At 42.2% G+C, this 22,839-nt stretch overlaps 2 protein-coding genes across 2 annotated transcripts; one reads left to right on the top strand and one right to left on the bottom strand.

Moving 5' to 3' along the window:
• The first annotated feature begins 455 nt into the window (after window positions 1-455).
• On the top strand, window positions 456-13,436 carry pcnx4 (pecanex 4). The gene is made up of 11 exons (XM_049596206.1): window positions 456-612; window positions 1,490-2,264; window positions 2,371-2,550; window positions 4,044-4,582; window positions 4,715-4,815; window positions 5,114-5,236; window positions 8,381-8,741; window positions 10,382-10,485; window positions 11,586-12,691; window positions 12,815-13,001; window positions 13,162-13,436. Exons 2-11 carry the CDS (start codon window positions 1,567-1,569, stop codon window positions 13,411-13,413), a joined length of 3,651 nt encoding a protein of 1,216 aa, XP_049452163.1. The 5' UTR covers window positions 456-612; window positions 1,490-1,566; the 3' UTR covers window positions 13,414-13,436.
• An 880-nt stretch (window positions 13,437-14,316) lies between these two features.
• On the bottom strand, window positions 14,317-22,445 carry dhrs7 (dehydrogenase/reductase (SDR family) member 7). The gene is made up of 7 exons (XM_049596207.1): window positions 22,226-22,445; window positions 19,841-19,993; window positions 19,493-19,599; window positions 18,864-19,103; window positions 17,394-17,516; window positions 17,090-17,305; window positions 14,317-14,629 (listed from the first exon to the last, which is right to left on the bottom strand). The coding sequence occupies exons 1-7, from the start codon at window positions 22,353-22,355 to the stop codon at window positions 14,588-14,590; spliced, it is 1,011 nt and encodes a 336-aa protein (XP_049452164.1). The 5' UTR covers window positions 22,356-22,445; the 3' UTR covers window positions 14,317-14,587.
• Between the last annotated feature and the right edge of the window lie 394 nt (window positions 22,446-22,839).

Here is a 22,839-nt window from a genome sequence, read left to right as displayed (position 1 = left end):
GCACGCCATTCACAGGTCATCACTCTCAGGTCTGCTTCCCAGCAAAGCACCACATCTGCACTTTAACAGCAGCAGCAGTAACACACACTGGTTTGTATTTAAACACATCTGGAAGATGATCTGTGCACTGTGTGTTGTGATTTACTGGAGCTGCTAAAGAGTTAAACTAATATTTCTCTGTATTTTCAGTATTATCTTCGTTTTGACAAAACATGCTCACGAGCACCTGCACATTTGGATGTAAACTGGGGCTACTACTGACTGCCAGTCTCATTTCCTAGATGTAAAACACTGAACATGAGCCATTAGTGATTGACAAACACCTATTTGTGTTCTCTTTTGTTTTATTAACGTGTTAGCTGAAGGGGCGGAGTTATGCAGTGAAGGGCGGGCTTATGCAATTTAAGCCAATCGGAGGACGCGCTCTCCTATTCTCTGCACTCCTATTGGTTACAATCGGTCTGTGTATCATGCCGATGTTGCTTGGCTTTCAAGCGGTTAGCTCGCAGCTAACGTTAATGTTGACGATTTCCGCCTGTTTCCCCTCAATACCACCTTTATCGATACATATCACCCAACGCTTACCTGCAGTCGGTCTTTCTGCCGTTAACGGTAAGTTTGTCTCGCGCCAGTGACACCGCAGGTCGCCAACCTGCTATTATTTACCTGTTAGTGATAGCAAGCTAACGGACAGTCAGGCTGGGATCGCTAGCTAACAATAATAACGTTACAGCTAGCTAACGTAGGAAGATGGGTACAGTCTCGGGGAGGTTCAGAAAGCAGTTTACTTTTCGCTAAATACCTGGTTTGGTTATGTGAGGTGTGACTGGAAATGTCCGGGTGTTAGCTTGAACAGTTACGCGTTAGCGCATCCACAAGCTACAGCTTCTGTGGTGTGTTTTCATGGCAACTCAGCAGCTGTTGCTCCAGTGTTGTATCCTATTCTGGGCTATACATTATAAACCAGAGGATATTCGGGATTGTTTTATTATGAAAACACCCACTTGTAACTGAGAGTTACTATAGAAGGAGTTAAGAATCATTTAAACATTAACATAGAGTTTCAGGGATGCTCTGCCAATGTTATCAGATTGGTGGAGAAACAAGTGGGTGCCAGAGGAGCTGGTGCTTTTCAGAATGTTAAAGGGCTTCAACAAGCATGTGTTTTGTTTAGGAGTAGAGCTAGATTAGCTATAAAAAGGTGTATTATTGCCCAATAGTGCTCATTACATCTGAACCCCTGTTTGCTGTGACCCCAGTACTCTGTTTATAGTATGTCCGCTGTAAGAAGTGAGCTCGGAGAAGTTCACACAACTTTTAAAATCATCTAGATACAGGCTTCAAAAATAGCTGACAGTATATTGCAGTTTTAAAGTTGTATTATTTACTCCTGAGGTTGTACTGTTGTAAGACAATAACACTGATATACTGTATGAGGGCATCACCAGTTTGTTTGGCAATAAATAACCGAAGGTGTGCTTCATTGCAGAGAGCTTCACTGTCTACGGGACGATGAATGGACACCCGCCTTCAGCTGTGTGGAGATGACCTGCCACCCTTTCGGGAATGGTCAGAATGGGGCCAGATGTGCCCCTTCTTAATGAGTACAAGCAGGAGTTCTTCTGGAAGCGCTTCCCCCAGACGGTATTGGGAGGTCCACGCTTCAAGTTGGGCTATTGTGCCCCACCATATGTCTACGTCAATCAGGCAGTCTTGTTCTTGACACCATGGCTTTTTGGGGGCATTGGTACTCTGCTCTGCCAGCTGCAGCTGCTGCAGGAGCTCCACGCCACAGTGCTCTCTGGTATGTTTATGTTCGGGGCTGCAGCGGGTGTCCAGGCCCTGGCACTGTATGCTGCTCGGAGGAGTGGCACAGTGGAGAGACTAGGTGCGCCCAACATCCTGGTTGATGAGGAGGAAGTGGAATTCACCCACTGTGTCAGCCCAGAGACAGTCCGATTTATTGCCCCAGGGAAGAGGTTTGGGCTGAATGTGGTGCTGCATACAGTACTGGCTGGGGTGCTCTGTGGTTTTGGGACATGGTATTTGCTCCTTAGCAGACTGACTGCTCTCTACGGCAGCATTGGCGTGTCCCTCGTTGTCTTTGTCCTGAGTTGGGTGACACTGTGTATAGCTGAGTATTCCCTTATTGTAAATACAGCCACAGAGACAGCCACTTTCCAGGCACAGGACACTTATGAGATCACCCCACTCACTCGGCCTCTTTACATCTTTATTTTCATTGCAGTGGACCTGGCAGACAGGTGAGCATCAGTTGTCTTGTTTGATTGAGATGTCTTGTTACAGAATGCTACTGCATTTTACAGTGTTTTCTGCCATAATGCATCTCAGCGTCTTGCTCTGATTTAGGTTCGCAGGCCCTGTCCCTGAGCTCCAACTGGCCAGCCAGGTTCTCCATGTGCTGTTCCTCTTCCTACCTCTGCTGTGGGCGCTAGGTATACTGCCTCCATTAGATGCCCTGCTCCTCTGGGGAATGGAGCAGGCTCTTGTGTTTGGCTTAGGAGGCTCGCCCATGTCCAGCAACCTAAGGTAAATATTGAAAGAGCATGCTGAAGTCTTGGCTTTCATCAGCACACTGATAATGACGAATGTATTTTTCTGGCTGTGTCAAGAGTTCGAATAAAAACTGAGGAGAAAATCAGAAAGTTCTAAACTACATAAACAACCACTACGTGTTCTTAAATGACACCAATGGATCCCACTTGTGCCTTGAGATTGATATAAAGAATCTGGCACTAATGAAGGCTGTGCTTTTATTTGTCATTCATATATCTAGTATACCGTGTGGGTCTGTGTAGTTGTTATATGTAGAGCAGTCATTGTGTCATTTGTTTTTTGAAGTTGTGGTACAATTGCAATTGTAACAATTTACCCAATAAACGTTTTTTATGGTCATCATTTCACTATAAATTTTAAGCTCTGATTTCAACTATAATACTTTATTAGGTGTCCTGTCTACAGAGAGATAAAGTCCCTCCTCTTCTGGTGGACCATCATGGGACCATATTTTGGAAAAAATATGTACAGCAGTCAACAATGAGAGACAATTAATTTTTTGCTCCTATTTCAGTCGTGCCATGAATTAAACATAGGATGCTTGTCATTTTAAAAGATAATATTTCAAGTCAAGAAAGTCACAGTTTGTTGTAAATCTGCTGAAGTATGGGACTGTGGAAATAGTAATTAGAAAAACTACACACTCCGTAAGGGCATAACTTTCCCTCTCGCTGAGGCTACAATGCCTCTGTGCACTCTGATTTGACATAGCTGAAATTTTCAGCGTGGCCAGACCTGTAGTCATTTTCTTTTTCCTTGTTCAGGAATAACAGAATAAAATGCGCCAAGGTAACGGCCATGTTGCTGTTGGTGACATATATTATGCAAGATGAGAGATGTAGTTCATTGAGCGGTTTCACACAAAACTAAATGGTACTACAACAAACTTTTTTGACTTGCAAAATTATCTTTTAGATTGACAAACCAATTCGAACATGATTGATGATTTTTTTGTCTCTCTATTGACTACAAAGGGTGTTACTTACGATTAGTTTCTCTAACGTTTGAATCAAAGTTTAAACGTAGACAAGTCATCAGTCTAAAAGTGAGAAAACACTAAAAAAAAACAGTCAAATTTGAGCACAAATTAATCTTTAACGTTAAACAATCCCGCACATCTATATGGACAATCACACTTTTTTAAAATGAAATAAAGTCCTATGGTGGTCCACCAGAAGGGAAGGGAAAGGGCTTTGCCTCTCTATTCATTGCCGTAATGCACAATATCTAAAACCCACCCAAACCACACACTAATCCAGTCATAATGTGTGCCTGCCTGACAGTTTGATATCATGATTAAAAGCAGCAATTTCAGTGTTCTTCACAACAGCAGTTTGAGCAAAACACAGTTTTTGTTCATTCACGTTACATCCTCATCAGATTCTAATAGTCCCATTGAAATGACAAGTGTGACAGTAGCCTGTGTATCATCAGCCCTGACTTATTGTGTGTACGCTGTCCCACAGGCTGCTGTTGATGTTTGGTGTATCTGCCGGCGTAGCTGTGTGTAATTACTTCATCCCATCGACACTGGGTGTGGTTCTCTTCTCCATCTCTATGGGATTTCTGCTGAGCCTGGACCTCAGCCAGGTTGGCACACTCTGCAGAGGTCCCAGGGCAGCCTTTGGGGGCCGTGGATTTCGCAGAGGGGGGTCGCCACCTCCTCCTTCCAGTTCCTTTGGCTGGAATCTGGGCTGCAGGGAGTTGCTGCTATATTTGAGCCTGTTTCTGGTGGCGATGGCGGAGGCAGGGCTTTTGCATCACTTCCTCGGTTCAGCTCAGTCCCAGAGCTTGGTTACGGGACCTCAGGCTCCTGTCAGCTACCTCCTCCTCGTACTCTTCTGCCTTTGCTGGGCTCTCAGAGAGATCCAGGGGGCCTATGTATTTGGAGGGGTGTTCCTCAATCCCCTGTACCCTAAAGGCATGTCCAGTGTGCAGACTTTCAAGCAGAGGAACAGAGGATTATACATTGCTGCAGCAATCAGAAGAGTCCTTCTTTATCTTGGTGAGCTTGTTATAATGTGTACTTTAAGTCTGATGTTCTCCAATCGTAACATCTCTCTCAGATGTGAAAACAACAGCGCTGTGTATGTGAATGTGTTTCTGACCTGCACTTACTGTGTGTTTTACTTCACAGTGTCTCCATTTGCAATGATTGCTTTCCTGTCTATGGACAAATCTCTGCAGCTGCTCCACGGGGCTTCCCTCAGTGTGGGATTCACAAGAGCCTTCAGAGTGGTATGCTCACACTCACTCCTGCTCACAATCTAAGTGAACATAACATGCAGAAAATATTTATCGCAATAAAGACCATTTTAAAGTTACTCCAGGCAGATTCTTAATGTGAGCACAAATCATAGGGCTTTGTTCACAATATAACTGAACAATATGGCATTGAAAAACATCTTCCCGGTGCCTTTGCCAATTTTTTTTTTGTCCATTTAAATGAATTGTGTTTAATCCCAGAGTGTGTTTTGTTTTGATGGTTACGCCTGTTTTATGCTCAGCACAGTGATTGCTCTGTGTTGCTGTGCAGGTGTGGCAGAGCTCAGAGGATGCTCTGCTGCAGATGGTGGTGGTGGTCTTGGTGCGTCTTGCAGCTGGAAGCAACATGCTGCCAGGGTGGGACAACCTGGGTACTGGAGTTCAGCTTCTTCTGGTGAGGTCAACATTCAGTTTTCCTTTAATTCCAACCCACATTAGATCCTTCTACATTCTATATTTAAAGCCGCCACAAGGAACTTTTAACTGGATATGCAAAAGTCTCTCGTTACTGCTGATGTCTGAGCGTGACCTACAACAGCAAATGAGACCATTGGTGTGAAGATAAGCTGTTTCTATATAGTGTATATCCATACCTTTAGGAAACTGTCTCCGGGTCCGCCCCAGGTCGCTTCCAGGACGAAACGATTTACGGCACTCAGACAGCACACATCATCTTACCTAGCTGCTTAGATTTATAGTGACTCTTTTAAATAGTCGCTATTCCTCCTCCTCGACCCGACGTCCGCAGGGAGTTAAAATAGCAGCAATCATCGGGTAAAAGTTCTGTGAAAGCACTGGACTCACCAATAGTCAGCCATGTCTCAGTCACACAGAGAAAATCCAATCCTCGGGAAGTCAGGAAATCCTTCAGGATGAACGTTTTGTTTGCTAGCGATGTAGCATTTACCAGCCCAATCCTGGCAGGAGCCGGCGGGTCCATGGCGTTAGCTGTCTGGGGAGCCACACACAGAGGCTGCAGGTTGTGCAGATTCACCCCGCACCAGCGGGGACGAGGAGAACAGGGGCCGTGGGGCTGGAACACCTCATCCAGGCTGACAACAGGTACCAGCCAGGCGTTGACAGGGTCCAGCGAGTGCCGAGAAATAAAGAGGCGAGGCACCGTTCCATACTCAGTCCAAGAAGCCGTGGAAGTGCTCGCCAAACAGGCCTTCAGCCTTACCAGCCGACCGCTGCATTTACCCCGGCGGCGGTGGCGCTTACGCCAGAGAGGTGGAGCTGGGGCACAGCAGAGGTGAGCTGGGATCCCCGATAGGAGTGGGGGCAAAGTTTTCCCGTCTTGTTGTTTCATTCATCCCCAAAAACAAACACATGCGTGAGCCAGGTAAGCGTCTTTACGACAATACGCGCTAGAGCTCATGGGAAATGCAGGCTTCATTCCAGCAAAACACTACCGCTTTTGTCCACAGGGTCGCCAAAATCAACTCAAAATGAAAGTTCCTTGTAGGGGCTTTAATCTGCAAGTTTTAATCTGACCTAAACAGTGCTGCCACATCAGTTTTTTACACTGTGGCTGTGAACAGCACACTGAACTTTTGACAAGTATCAGATTCGTAAGCCCAGTTCAGACCAGTGATTCGCAATGAGATGAAACTATTTTAGAACGTTGCAGAGAAAAAATGCAGCAGTGTGAACAGGCAGTCTGAGCTCGACTCAAGCTGTGAGTGTCACCTGAAACTCCGCTGGTCAAAAAGCTGGCTGGTTTTAGAACATAAAGCACTTCACCTGTTTCCCATGCCTCCACTGTGTGACAGTCCCATATGATGCTCATTTTATGTTTTCACTGTTTCATCACTACTACAAATGCAGCTGTAGCCAGTATTACTATCCTCATTCTCATTATAAGAAGCTATAAATTTTATTCAGCCACAAAATAACCCTGAAAAGCTGCAAACACAGCGGAGGTACAGAGAGTTGTTGCATAGAGATGATACACCGTCTCTAGTTGCATCGGTGTGAACTGGCAGATTTTTATAACAGTGCATTGCAGGTAGTTGCACACTTTAACTCATCTCTTTAGCTGAATCTTTAGTCTGAGCAGGGCTTGAATTTCTGAACCTCGTTAGTCTAAAGCATTTGTATCATTATGGGGCCATCTTGTCAAAACTAAAACATGGAAAGTCTTCAGGGTGCTGATAAAGGGTCCATGTCATTGGTTCAACAGCCCATTGGTTTGACATCCCATTAGTCCGACAGTCCGCGGTGCTGAACAGCTCGCAGCGGGCGTATGGTGCACCGCGACCGGCTTGAGGCAGAGCAGGCTCACGGCTTATGTGTTTGCCACTTTCTTTTTCATTTTAACCCACACCATGATCTTTTCCTGACGCTAACCAAGTGGTTTTTGTGCCTAAACCTATCCAGGCCTTAACCACAGGGCATCATGATGATTTTGGAACGGACTTCGGAACAGTGAGTTTAATGTGGTCGGAACAATGGGATGTCGAACCAATGGGCAGTTCCTCTGATAAAAAAAAAATTCGCCTTTTTTCTAACATTGCAACTTTTTTTTCAGCTAAGTACAGAGCCTTAGTGAAAAAATATATTAGATACACTACGGAGGATTGTCGGTTACTGTTTACAGACACGCTCACTAGCAAAAGTGAAAGCCAACCCCAGATTTTCTCTTGTTTGGCATTTCACCTCATTATATTTGCCTTTTTTCAGCATTATGTCTCGCTGCTTATGGTCTGACACTTAGTTGTTCCCTTATTATAAAGCCCTGACCTCACCTGAGCACTAACACTCATAAGCATCCTGAACACAGAAAGTAAGAAGAAAATAAGAACATACAGGCAGAGGGAAAATACACCACCACACACTTCTAATGGGTTATGAGTGATGATTGAGAGGGATTACTTCTATGTAGGGTCTATACATTGTTTGTTTTTTTTGTTTTTTTTAGGGAAAAAAACTGCATAGTTTATCTTTAAAATGGCCACTTTATTAGGTTCACCTATATAATTTAATGTGGTCTCTTACAACACAGTTTCTTTTTGATTAAATAAAGTAAACCAAATGCAGCAAACTCACATAGTACAAGTTAACATACCCAATTTCACTGTACTGGTGACAACTTCAGTATGATCAGTGACACTGAAATAGTAAGAGATCTGCCACAAATTCTACGTTTTCCTCAATGCTGATGTGTCTTATATTCTTTCCCCCTAATGTTTGTAAATGGAAACACCTTTCAGTATAACCGTTAAGTGAAACACCACTGAAAACTACCACCTCACTAATAATGATAAAGTTAAATTCATACCTCTCCAAGAGTGTCAGTCAAAACAGCATTATCCCGCTCAAGGTAGAGTTTGCGAATGAGCTGTTGTATTAGATTGCATTGGATGTTACGGTTGCACCCAATAAAGTGGCTGCTGAGTATATATTAATAATGCTGCCGTAAGTAAAATTAATTTTAAAAAAAGCGAATGAAGCTCACATATCTCTCAAACATGCTGTATACATCAGACCTGATGGTGGTTCAGTGCCGTTTATGTTTGCCCCTGTGTTTCTGATCCAGGTGGGCCTGCTGATCGACAGACTGACCCAGTTCCTCGCCAAGCTAAAGTTCACCCTGACTGTGTTGGTGACATCTTGGACAGAGAAGAAGCAGCGCCGTCAGTCGGCTGGAACTCTGTTGGCTCTGAATGCCTCCCTGTGCCCGCTGCTGCTGGCGGTGGTGACCCTGTCTGCCCTGCTCTCTGCCCCTCTGCTGCCCCTCTTCACCCTGCCCGTCTTCCTGGTGGGGTTCCCTAGGCCTCAGCGCAGTTGGCCAGGCCCCGTAGGTACCGCCTGTCCCTGCCCAGACTCTATCTTCTACCAGCAGATGAGCGGAAGTCTGGCCTCTGCTCTGAGGACGGCCTTTGCAAGAGGGTCACTGGGTTAGTTGTCCATGCTTGATATGTCCTCTGTCTGTGGTGTCTTCCTTCTTTTTAATCTTTCTCAAATGTTACAAGTAAACACTGTTTACTGTTTTAGCATTAATAAGATCTGTAAATGTATCAGAATATACTATCAGAATGCAAGTATATCATAACCGGATCTAAAAAAAAAATGCTGCAAATAATTTTTTGTATATTTAAAAAAAGAAAAGAAAGAAAACTTAAAAAAAACAGTTAATAGCTCACAATTGTTTGGTATAATAATAATAATAATAATAATAATAAATTAATTAATAATTGATCATAATAATAAAATAAATAAATGCAGTTCTCAAAATATTTTGAATTTATATTTTTTAATTTATTAACCCTGAAAATTGGATTAAAGTTTTATAACTATGAAATTAAATTTTATATCACTGTGTAACTAAAATTGCTATTTTTATTTGAGTTACATCATTTCTCTTTGCAGACTTTTTTTATTGCAGCCCTGAGCGGTACACACGCCAGTCTCCAGAGCTCCAACAATATTAAAAAAATTATTGTTACCGATATTTTTTACTGCAATATGTTTTGACTTGAACTTTAATTGCAGTGACTAAACCTTTGTATAGGTCAAGTAGAGACTGTATGCAGATCAAAGAGCGCTGAACCATCACCTCATATGGTTTAATAGGAGGAGGAATGTTGTTGTGAGCAGCTCTTTGGAATCGCTGGCAGTAATGCAAGCTCGCATGATCCAGTTGAGCTTCCTGTGAAGTGACCCAAAAAAAATAGCTCTGATCTGTATTCATTACATCCAAATATTTCCACACCATTAACCGCGTAATACTCTTAGGCCGCACAGAGCTGCTGCTAGGATTTTGTTCAGTGTGCAGGAGAGAACAAATATTACAAGCAGAGAATCATTATTCATGGATTGATGATTCAAAACTTAATAAAGCTGCCGAGGTGATGTCATCGCTGTTTGTTTGTTTTTTTTGTGAGCTCGGGGTTCTGTCGCTGTGATGCATAATTCAGAATAAGCGCTTGTTAGGTTGATGCTCACAGTCTAACGATGGCAGTTTGTAGTGTTCTTTTGCTTTGCTCACACCGGGGGCTGCGGAGCAGCAAGCGGCAAAGAAGTCCACCCAGCTTGTCACTTCCCATCATGAGGTAGCGGCTGGGACTATTTTGAGATGTCATTATGGGACATGACATTATTCTTGAGCCAAGCAAGCGCTAGTCAACTTAAAACAAAAGCCTCCATCACCTTGCCATTTCTGCTCATCTGTGTTGAAATAAACGTCTGTCTTCTGCTCACTTGTCTGAAAAGAATGAATTTTTAGAGACTAATGGAAAGCTAGAGCTAAGAACAGATGTAATATTTAGATCTCTGTGCAGTCAGCCAGTTAAAACAGTATCATGACCTTCCTGTACGACTGTGATGGTACGCGTCTCCCTGCAGCTCATCCAGTAGCCATGTTATCCACACAGTCAGCAGAGGGACGCACAGCTAATGCAAAATGAAAGGAATGTGCACCATTGCTCATGAGTGTTACATGATGTACATATATTGAGCGTTTCCCCTCTGCATTGCCCTCAATTTAAAGATCACATCTCTTTACATGTTAGATGATGATTTTCTTCTCCTTTTGTAGGTTCTTTAGCCCCAGGCTCTCATTTTCTGGGACGTTTTCAGGACCGTATGGTTTGGATAATGATCCTGGAGAGAGGATATGGCTTCTGTACAGTTAACATTAAGGTACTGTGTCTTTCTGTTTGTCTATTAAGAGTCACTGCAGTCATTTACAACAAGCTTACACAAAGAGAGTGCACTTTTTTCAGTACAAATTTAATGTCTTTTGAAGACCTTTAACACCTCTAAAAGAAAAAAATAAAACCATTCAGTAAAAGAAAGAGACAAACTAGACACTGTCTTTTTGTGGTTTATTTAGCTTAAGAAATGTCTCAACACATAAAAGAACACTTCACTGTTCAGTTTCTTTCAAACTACTCGATGGGCATTGCACTTTTTCAAGTGCTACCACAGCGTTTGACAAAGTTCACATCGCACCTCGTTCAAGGGCTGTATCTGACTCAGAATTATGTCAGTTGGATCAAATTTGGCTGTTTAATATGAGCATTCAACTATTTGCTCATTTTTATCTGTAAAGAGTTTGAACAGTGTTCAGCGGGACGTTCAGTGCGACAGTGACATTCAGTAACAAAGTAAACAAGCTAACTGCGCTAGCAACGGATCAGAAATCCATCCATCCATGTGAAAAAAAGCTTGTTTAGTGGACTAACTTTGCACTTGAAGGTTGCCAGTTCACTTACATTTTAACAGGTCTGACGCTACTATGCGCCCCGGCTGTATCTAGCCTAACGGCTAACATGCTAACTATTATTTTTATGTCACTAGTCACTTGAAACACATTTAGGACGAAAGGGGACAGGTTGAAATAAACCAAAATTTCCCTTTAAGGGGGCAGCCCCAGCTCATGCAAATCACTGGATGGTTTCAGTTAGCCCCAGTATATCTAATGAAAATAAATACTAATATTTCTGTTAACGTGCAGCCCTGCATACCTCGATTAATGCACCCTTACATGTTTTTTTTGTCACTGCCACCTACCAAGTGGAATGTACAAACAAATAGGTATTGGACGTTGTGGAAATTGTTATTGTAGGATATAAAAATCGCTCTTTTAGACATGCTCTTTTATTTTGCTCCAGCCCAAATTTAATGCTTCCCCTTATGATTCCAAAAATCGTTAGACCTTGAATCTATTCAATTTAAGACATTTTAGGACTTTGTAAGAATGCACAGGGACCCTCATAATGTGGTGCGGTTTGTTACAGGGTCTGGAGCTACAGGAGACATCTTGCCACACAGTGGAGGCACGGAGAGTGGATGAGGTGTTCGAAGCTGCTTTTGAGCGCCCTGAGCGGCTTGGTTTCACCCAGGGCTTTAACATGCACTGGGGGAACGCCCTCACCCCTTGTGCTGCCCTCGCAGTGCGAGTCTACTCTGATGCCCGAAATGTGCTCTCTGGCATCATTGACTCACATGACAACTTGAGGAAGCTTCAGGATGACTTTCTGAAAGCACTGGTCTGGTTGCTCCTCCGATACTGTGTCCAGAAGCATAAAGGGTTTATGTGGAGCAGTGAAGAAGGGCCAGGGGTTGGAGGCAGGAAGTCCCAGTCTTCCCAGTTGGCCCAGACCACGTGTAACCAGCCACCAGAGGCTGTCGTGGTGGAATCCAATGTGTCTTCTCTCAGGTTCAGACAGGACAGTTCCAGTTTGACCTCCTTTGGTGACTGGTCGGATGAGGACGACTTATTTGGACCTCAACCAGCCAGGCGGACAGTGGCGTTAGTGACTGCAGAGGTCCAGCCTGGACACACAGCACTGCAGACAGGGGCCTCGCTGCCGGGCTCTGTGGAGATGGACAGTCTTTTTGAAAACATGGCTCTCTCTGCCCTGCAGCCGCTGCAGCCTCTGGGTCTGGGTATCGGGATGCCAGCAGTGGACAAAGGCCGTAACCCAGAGGTCTTCAGTGAGAGTCCCGGCTCTCTCCCTCAGCTGAACTTCAACTGCCCCCAGTCGGAGGTGTTCAACCTACCGACAGGGTGGAGGACTGCACCCTTGCTGCCATCCCGCCTGCTGCAGCTCAGGCCTTTGTTTCCTGAGGACTGGTTTCGGTTCACCTTAGGGCGGTTTGGACCTGTTGTGCAGGGCGAGACCTCAGAGGACATGACCAAAGCCCTGAAGGAGGATGAAGCCTTGAAAGAGCTGCACGCACAGGTCGCACTTTCATGTCTCATCTCAGTGGGAGCAGAGTCCACCTTCACCAGTCCCAGTTACGTCTACAGACTCTATTGTGGAGATATACCGTGGACGGAAGGACTCGACTGGCTCTCCTCAAGTAAAGAACTTTACCAGCTAGCACTTCGGGCTTTCAGGTAAAATTGGCAGTTAGTGTTACAGGGTTTTTGAAATTCTGATCACTAGATGGGGATTATTTATGCCAGAGGAAATAATTATATGTCACTGAATTCTGCCTCTGTGGTTTTGTTTGCCTTCAGATTTAGTTTCAAGCTGCTGTTTGATCAAGCAAGTCTAGGGCCCATGGAGTCCCCCGAGGAGTTATTCAGCACCTTGGAGGAATATGAAAGGGACTGGTACATTGGCTTGGTGACAGAGAAAGGCTGGCATGACAGTGTCCTTCAGGAGAAACCATTCTTATTCTCTCTAGGACATGACCTCGCTATGGTAATTACACACAACAGTCCTTGTTTACATCCTGTCCACACTATCTGTTAATACCTAAAGCTTATTCTTATTCATTCACTGGAGTAAAATTGAGGGTACTTAAAATTGCAATTTAGAGCCAGTCTCAGTGAAATGTGTGATTGACTGTCCTTGTCCACAGGGTACATACACAGGGCGAGTCCTGTCCCTGCAGGAGCAGCTGGTGCAGGTGGGCCGTCTGAATGGAGAGGGGGTGCGAGGTCAGTGGGCAAACCTTTCCTGGGAGCTCCTGTATGCCACTAATGACGACGAGGAGCGTTACAGCATTCAGGCTCACCCCTTCATGCTGAGGAATCTGACTGTTCAAGCAGCCGATCCCCCTCTAGGATACCCCATTTACTCCTCAGCCCCCCTTCACTTCCCCTGCCTCTGACCTGTGGCGTCTTCTGCTCTCTCTGCCGAACACACCACAGAGGGAGGAAGATGCTTTTCAGTCGGTACTACCACAGCTAAACGTCCATTTCCAAAGTCAATGGTTATTTTCATGTGGAAACTATAGCAAAATCAGTCATGACGTCAGAAAAAATTCTGTTGGGAACCTGCTTTGTTTTTGACATGAATTAGACTTTTATTGGTGCTTCATTTCCTGCATCACATACGAAGACGCAGTGGCATCACCACTGTACTCTTGTACAAGTTGCAAAATGTTAACAGATTACAAGTGACAATGTGGACTACCTCCTAGAATGGCACATTAAAGAGGAGGAAAATCCCCGATATGTTTCCAACAAAGCACATGCGTTTGTGGGTTGTTTATCAATGTTTGTGCTTAAAAGAAAGTGAATAAATTGGCCCACCTCCCCCCTCTAGATGGCACCTGCTGAATACCTCTGGTTTTATTGTACTTTTTAGATTTAACCATTTTCAGGTGACACCCCCCCCGTCCACAAAAATGGGACAAGAATTTTAATTAATGTTTTGTTCAGATATCAAGGATGTGCCTTGGGTATGTCTCGCTGTATGTGTAAACTGTTTTAGTGCTATTGTTTTGTTTACAATTCACTTGTTTACAATTTAGAATGAAGCGTTCGATGAATTTGTCCATATTCTCTTGTACATATTGTTGATTTTTATATGTGTACCTGTATATACTTATAATAAAATAGCTTGGCAGAAGCAGTTTTGTTACGTTCCACTGAACAAACTTGGGCAGAAAACTGATTCAATCTAAATTTTATTAGCGGATTCAGAAGGTTAGTAGTCGTCTTTAATTCCTACATGGAATCCATAATCCTGATGTTATAAATTCAAATAGGCTTTAGGCCAGAAATTCAGATAATCTGAGGATGCTTGTTATATTAGAATAGCAGCATATAGGATTTACATAACATTTCGGATGAAAGCATAATGAAATAAAAATGTACCAGTTTCTATCCTCTCCTGCGAAGCTGTGGGAAGAGAGCTGTGAGCTTTTAAAGCAGACGTGTTAGAGGTTTTCCATCGAGATGAAAGCAAAGATATCGACATTCTGCGGGAAAAGCTGGATGACTGTTCAGGTCGAAGATGAGGTATGCAATAAATGTGTTTTCCTCCTGACGATGTGACTCTCAGGAGGTCTTTGGCTTTGTGAAGTACGCAGAGTCTGCATCCTGCAAAAGAAAGGTTTAGCTGTTAGCACATTTTTATTCACACGGGGAGCTACCTCTACATGTACTGCATCCTGGTGACATTAAATCTGGTGTAATTATGTGGTGGTCACAAGCATGACCCTGAAACTGCCTTACCCTTCACTGTTCAGGAACACTGTGTAGATTTTGTCATGATTTTTTTGTCTCCAAAGGATACGTCACAGACCTTACTGAAATATAACCATGTGACGCTCCGTTGTCTGGCCAGTTGGAACATGACCTTTCTTCACGGCCCTCAGCTGTCACTGTCCAGCAGAGGCCAACAGGCACACTGGTCAGTCAGTCGGCACCGCGGGTAAGTAGTCATGCTCACTGTCATACCCTGGCCACCGTTTTCTTCTTATTAGACTCAAGCAAGGTCAGTAACAGCTGAGGCCCCCCAGCTGTTAAGACACAGTTCTGCATAGTGTCTGCCACGTTCTGCTGTGTTCAAGTATTTTAAGTCCTTTGACACAGTGAGAAACCCCTGTTCCCAAATCTAACGGAGCAAGGTCAGCAATACAGAGTGCAGTAGTGAGGCTGAACGTACAGAAACAACAAACTTCACATGTGAGCCTTTCTGGTGCGTTCTGACTAAAGTGAGCTTCTGTCTCTGAATTTGATCAGGTGTATATACATCTTAAATATGTAGAAGAGTAATTGCGCATTCGTATGGAATATAGTTACACATTTTGGGAAATATGCTTATTTGCTTTCTTTCGAGAGTCACATGATCAGATTGTAACTAGTCGTGTCTGTATGGTTAATGTGGCTTAGTTTAGCACAAAGACTGGAAACAGGGAACCAGCTACCTCAGCTCTGCCCAAAGGTAGAATCAGCCTAAAACAGCCAAAAAAACAAAGTGGTGTATTATTTAAGGGTGGGTTATGTGCTGGACTATTTTCTGGCCAGTAACAGTAACTTCTGTGGTCTGTGCTGGCTGCCTGGCAACAGCTCAGAGCCAAGAAAGCAGTTAGGTGAGGCTGCAGATTGCAACCAGCTCAAACTTCTTGAGTGTGCCAAGCGTGTTGGAAGACTACGGTGGCTGAAGCAGAAGGCCCTTATTGGAGCCAGTGATTGATTTGTCTGTCCTGGGCTACTGTAGAAACAACATTTCCGACTAGTTTTAGGTGATTACATACTAGTGATACTCAACCTACAGCCCAGGGGCCAAATCTTACCCATGACAGGGTGCTGGGTGGCCCGCTGACCATTTTCTATTTCACAATGATAATGAAGGGATTCACACTGAAATTTTTTCCTGTACTTTGAATGGAAATAAGCTGCCAGAGTGCATAAAAAAAATCATCAAAACAGAGCTTGTTTATCCAAAATCATGCCAGGGATGGATCACCCCCAGACCCCTCCAAGTCTGGGCTAAACCCTGAATGTCCTAAAATGCATACACCTGATCTGTTAAGGACTGGATTTGCCTCTCAGCAAAGATGAGTGAGGACAGCACTCGTTGAGAGGTTGAAAACAGGCAATTCATTTACTATATATACTGATAAATATTATTAATGTTTGTTTATTAACTGGCCCCTGGCCTTCTGTCATTCTGCAAAAGTGGCCCCCGTGCAACACAATCTGAGTTTCCCTGTTCTACACCAATGAAAACACAGTTGAATCCTCACCTGCTCACCTGTCTGTACGCTGCTGCACTGTCATTCAGTTACTGGTTATGTTAGCAATATTTGCATTTACATTTTCTTTAGATATGTACACCCTGTTTGCATTTACTTAGATATTCACTCTCTGTTAGCATTTCATAGTTAACCTTCTGTGCTGTTTATATTTTATATTTTCCAGCATTCCTTATTTAATACTCTTTACTTTTAATTTTAAAGCACCTTCTACCAAAATAAAAGTATCTGCACTGGTATCTCTACATATATCTTTCATATCATCCATAGCAAAGTATTAAACACTTCCACACTGATCTTACTTATCTATCCATCTAGTTATTATATTCCATTTATGCCAATATATCCCCCTTAATCCTGGGTCTTTAAATTTATTATGAGTGTGTTGAACAAGACATAACCTGTTAATTAAAACTTTAGAGGTGTCAGTAGGCAGATCTTGTTACCTTTGGACAGAGCCCTGTTTCCAGTTGTTATGCTAAAATAATCTGTGGCAACATATTTATATGTAAGATGTGAGAGTGATATCAATCGTCTGATACAACTCTCAGCAAGAAAGTAAGTGTATTTCCCAAAATGTTGATCTATTCCTTTAAGATTATCATTTTTTAACTGGACTAGGTGATCCTCTGCTGAAAAAAAATAACTGTCCCACATATTATCTTCATGGAGTCATGACACAAAACACTGTGACATTTAATTTTCAGTAGACCTCCCTGATGATACATCCAGCCTATGTTTTGAATATGCAAATTGACTTCACACACACAGAATTACTAAAAGCAGATAATACACCTACCAGACCAGCTTTGAAGTTCTGCACCCTTTTTCTGCCCAACACGTTTGTGACAAACCAGGCAAATGTGGGTGCGTACTGCCAGAGATAGTAGAACAGGAGGAAGGGCTGCTGAGCAATCCACATTTCCTTGACACCGTTGGCCATTCCCACCAGCATTAGACGCACACAGCGACTTGTTGCCATCTTGTGCTCCTGGCTTCCAGCTGCAGACAGGGGCTTGGGGAATGGAAGGAAGACAGGTCAGTGAAAACATCACACTGAAATACTACTACTGTTATATCACACACAGGTTGGTAATTAATACCTTGTTGACTTCCTCTGTGAAGGCATTGTGGACAATCTGTGATTGTACAGGCCCTGGACACACCATGCTGATGAGTATGTTTGGAAAATCAGTCAGCTCAGGCCGCAGGGAGTTAAAGAAACCCTGAAGACAACACAGTAACAATCAGTAAAAAGATGTACATATAAAACTAAAAAAAGTTAAAATAAACTTTAATATTCTTCAACCTAGACCCCTTTACCAATGTTTTAGTGTCTAAGTGTATTGGGCGAGAGGACTGCAGCGTGCAGGGTTCAAACAGGTTGCAATGTAACCACCCAGGATATCATGTACCACCAATGTACAGCCACTAAAAGTGTATATTTTGGCACTGAAAGGCTCAAATTTATTATTGTAAGTGTCTGACAACATTACGTAAAGAACCCTACAGAGAAATAAAACAATGAGCTTTACCTTTTGCTGATCCTCAGGACTTTTTGTATTTTGTTGTGCCTAAAATCAGAAGTGAACTGGAAAGAAGAGCTTTCAGGTTCTATGCACCGACTGCATGGCACAATCTGCAGAATAATCTTAAGCTTCAAGACATGTTGACCCTGACTATGTTTAAAACTGTGGTGAAATCTGATCATCTTAATTTCATCAAATCTATGTGCTTTTTAAGTTGTTGAAACTCTGTGTTGCTGCTTTACTTTGCCAGGTCTCCACTGTAAAAGAGGTCTTTCATCTCAATGGGACAAAAACTGGTTAAATTAAGGCTAAATAAATAAATAAATCCAGTCTGTTTGTTACTGTGACCGAGTCCTACTTGAGGAGGAGTTTCATTCTGAAATCTTGCAAGAGGTGACTTGTTGCAGGAAAAACAAAAGTGAAAACATAAGTCAGAGTTGGAAGGAGGAGAGCTGGGAAGAGTTTGTTGTGTTGGAGACAACATAGCATGGTGTTATCTTAAAGATTTTCAATGCCATGGCTGATTATTTTCCTGATTTTAGCAATGTGGAAATGTCCTTGAGATTTCAGAACGAGACTTCTCCTGGAGCGAGACATGGCTACACACACTAATAAACAGACCGGGTCAGCGAAAGGTAAAGAAAAACATTTTATACTTCTGTAGGGTTCCTTTCCATAATGCTGTCAGACATTTTTATTAACAATCTGACCCATCTGTGGCAAAAACAAGTACTGTTAATGGACGTAAATTGACGGTGTACAATTTCCCCAAGTGGTTACATTGCAGCCTGTTTTGCAGCTGCCGCCTGCAGCACTTAATACTGGACCAATTTCACAACTCGTTGTCTCCATTAGTCACTTAGACACAAAAACATGGGAAAATGGGGTCCAGGCTGGAAAATACTGTTTTGTATTTTTAAGAAGAGATCCAGATCAACCAGACCTGCTCCTCTGTGATTAAAAAAAAAGCTTTCCTGAAAAATAGCGAGTTAATAACTTGTTGGCAAACACTTTCCAAAATGAAATCATCCGTATTCCCTTTACCTGAAGAGCATGTTTGCTGGCAGCGTATCCCGAACCCAGGGGCGCCCCAGCGAGGCCGACAATACTGCTGACAGTCACAATGCTCCCAGAGCCTCGCTGCGTCATGTGAGGCAGCACCTGCTTGGTGATGGAGACTGTACCCAGGAAGTTGAGCTCCATCAAGGCTTCATACACATCAACACTGGTCTCCACGCACAGAGAGCGCTGGCTGCGGCCGCCATTATTGATTAGGACATCAATCTGAAAAGGAAAAGTGGACAAAGCCATTTATTTTTACCTACAGTGCATGAACAGGATACTTTTGCTGAGTCATAGTTACATCTGTGCATAGAGAACAGAAGTGAAATGTTTATGGATTAAATCAGCATCTTTAAAACAGGGCAAAGACGTATTATGTTACTGAAAACCAATAACTTAAATACTGTGATTGAGTTTTTTAATTATTATTATTACAGATACATACATGTACAAACACACACACATAAAGGCACATTACAACAATACCATCAGCTAAAAACAACCCAGCCTCCTGCATAACCACCTGACTGAGCTGTTAATCAAACAGAAATGTCCTCGCAGCAATGATGAAAACACACTGTATTGTAAAAGAGCATCTGAGGTGGCCTTACATGTCCAAAGTACTGAATCGCGGTTTTTGTTTTTTCCTTGTGCGATGTCCTCTCCAACAGATCAAGTGGAAGAACATGAACATCTTCATCTTGGAGGTCGGAGCACTCTTGAGGAATAAATGACAGAAAGAATTCAGCTGGTCACAAACTGATTAAGACTGAAGGAAAATGAAACAAACTCAGGTGCAGCACTGAAACCCTTGTGCTACTACTGTGGTGTGCTGCACCTGAATGGTGAGGTACACTTAAATATTGGTGAATTTTTATTAGACTTTCTTTTAACCAGGCTTTACAAAAATAACAATAATAATAATAATAAATATATATATATATATATTTATCTCTCACCTAAACAGCCACGTTTAACCCTATTGAGCTCATCCTCACGTCGAGCAGACAGGATGAGACGTGACCCACACTGTGCTAGCTGATAGGCCAGCTCCTCTCCGATGCCACTGGAGGCTCCAGTGATCCACACCACCAGCCCTTTCAGCTTTTTCTCTGGTAAACACAAAAAAACTCATTCAACACTTCATGTGATATGCACCATCGGCCAACATGAGCCTCAATTTATTTTTTTTTATGTGGATTAGACCACAACTGGTTTTGATCTCCTCTAGGGACCTTCAAAACAATTCAAGAAATGCATTTATTTAAGATATATTACATATTTTGCTATAATAACTCTGTGGAAGCTTCACAGTGGTGGACGAAGTACTCAGATCTTTTACTGAAGTAAAAGTAACTGTACCACAGAGTAGAAATACTCTATTTAACATCCTGCATTCAAAATATCACTCAAGTAAACGTACAAAAGTGATAGCATAAAAGTAAACAATAAGTACCAGCAGTAAAAGTTCCCAATATGCAGAATGGCTAATTTCAGATTAATATATTATTGGATGGTAATTACTAATGCATTAATGTATTCTGGCAGCACAGTGATGCAGTGGTTAGCATTGCGTCTCACAGCAAGAGGGTTCCTGGATTGAACATGGGGTGGCAGGTTTGAACTTTGGGGTGGGGGGATCCCTTTTGTGTAGCGTTTGCATGTTATCATGTCAGTGTGGGTTTTCTCAGGGTACTCCAGTTTCCTTCCACCATCCAAAGACATGCAGGTTCGATTAATTGGTGAATTGGTAACTCTAAATTGGTTGTGCGTGAGAATGTGAGTGTGAATGGTTGTTTGTCTCTATGTGTCAGCGCTGTGATAGTCTGGCGACCTGTCCAGAGTGTACCCTGCCTCTCACCCAATGACAGCTGGGATAGGCTCCTAAATTTATGGATTAATTAACTAATATATTCATCACTTGAACGTTGCAGATGGTCAAGGTAGAGCTCATATTAATTGACAACTTTATGTATTGCTGGTAGTTAATATATTATAATTTATTAGTTGATTCATATATGTATTAATAATGGTCAAAGTAACTTGTAACTAGAGCTGTCAAATAAATGCAGTGCAGTAAAAAAGTACAATATTTGCCTCTGAAATGTAGTGACATAGAGGTAAAAGATTGACATAGAATGGAAATACTCAAGTAAAGTACCTTAAAGTTGTACTTAAGTACAGTACTTGGAGTAAAAGTACTTCCACCACTGACAGTGACTTTTACAGAGATAAAGTTTTGAAGCATTTTTGCTTGTTTATTTACTTTTTTTTGCCACTTCAGACTGTACTGCATTTCAGAGGAAATTATTTGACCTTTTACAGTGCTGCTGAAGTCACTACACTGGCTGCCTGTATCTTTTTGAATTGATTTTAAAGTTGTTTTACTTATTTATAAAGCTTTAAATTACTTTCCTCCTCCATACATCAGAGATTTTCTATCATTTAATGTTCTACCCAAATCACTAAAGTCCTCCACTGCTTTACTTTTAAATGTTCCTCATGTGTCCCATTAGTACTGGTGAAATCGCTTTCTGTTTTTACGCCCCTAAACTCTGCAACTGACTACCTCTAGATATTAGACTGGCTAGCACTCTCTCTGTATTTTTAAAAGTAAATTAAAGACCAATCTTTTTAATCTGGCTTCTAATGTGGAGTGACATTACAGTCTTGATTTTTTATGTTTTAACCACTGGTTTTTACCTTTTTTTTATATTTCTACTATTCATTTTTTTCTACTTTATCTATTTATCTTGTTACTTTCTTTTTTCTAGGGAGTTTAATCATCTTTTTTGTCAGTTTGCTTTTTTAATATTTTATTGTCTTGTGTCTGTGTCATTTCAATTTTGCCATGTGACACATTTTGGGCTGCATATTTGTATGACAGGTGCTATATTTATTTATTTATTTATTTATTTCCTAGTACCTTATTAAACACAACAACATTGACACACTACTCACTACATTCATCTGACAGCTATAGATACCGGTTACTGTCTGGGTTTAGCATAATAATATTAATTTTACATTCTGCTCTTTCATATGAAGACGTGGGTAAATCAATCCCAGATATAACTAGGCTGAACTGAAGACTATGAAATTTTTATTATATGTAAAAAGTGGAACTTGACTTTTGTAGAGCTCAGAGGAGCATCCTGTCAGTTGGTCATGGATCAACCGTTAAACGTTAGCTAACTGTTGTTTAACGGTTGTTTATCAGTGGTTTACTAACGATACCTCATTGAAGGCTAATATTAGTAGACAAACGCTGTCAGTGAATCCATTTTGAATAAAAGACGACACTCATTCAGAGACATGCAGACAGACAGGTCACATGAACTCACCTGGCCTGTGTCCCAGCAGACTCGCCCACAGCAGAGTGAAGTCTGCATCCCCGAAAGCAAAACACAGGAAGTGAATAAGTGCATGAAGTGCTATTAAATACCACAGGGCGGATACGATGCAGCAGTCCATTTGTGTTAAAGAAATAAACGTAAGATTTAACTTTGGTAGCTAACCACTACTGTTTAAGACAAGATCTTGCTATCACCGGATATCGACGTCACTTCCGGTCGGATATTTTCAAAATTAATGCTCGGTAAATGTCAGTTCTTGAAGAAGCAGCAGACGGAAAGATGAACGTATATTGTCGTATATGCATTGTGTTATATGTTGTGATGTTCTTCCGTGTTTTTAGTGCATTGTGATTGTATGATGTTTTAAACTGTATATTTTTCATTACACTTCAGGTCGACATGTAAAAGCCCAACTAGGGACAAGAGTTGAAAATTATCAGTGGCTATAAACTCTGCGCAACACATCAGTCCCATACTCTGTATTGAAACTATGTTAAATTGCATTATCACTACCAAATAAATACAATTACATAAAAAAAAAGAAGAAGAACATTAATGGTGTGAAGGAAGCACCGTATATTTTACTTTAACATTGATCAACA

This window comes from Epinephelus fuscoguttatus, linkage group LG14, assembly GCF_011397635.1.
Source record: "Epinephelus fuscoguttatus linkage group LG14, E.fuscoguttatus.final_Chr_v1".
Taxonomy (NCBI): Eukaryota; Metazoa; Chordata; class Actinopteri; order Perciformes; family Serranidae; genus Epinephelus; species Epinephelus fuscoguttatus.
The sequence above is the reverse complement of the archived record's forward strand: the minus strand, read 5'-3'. Positions and strand labels throughout refer to the sequence as shown.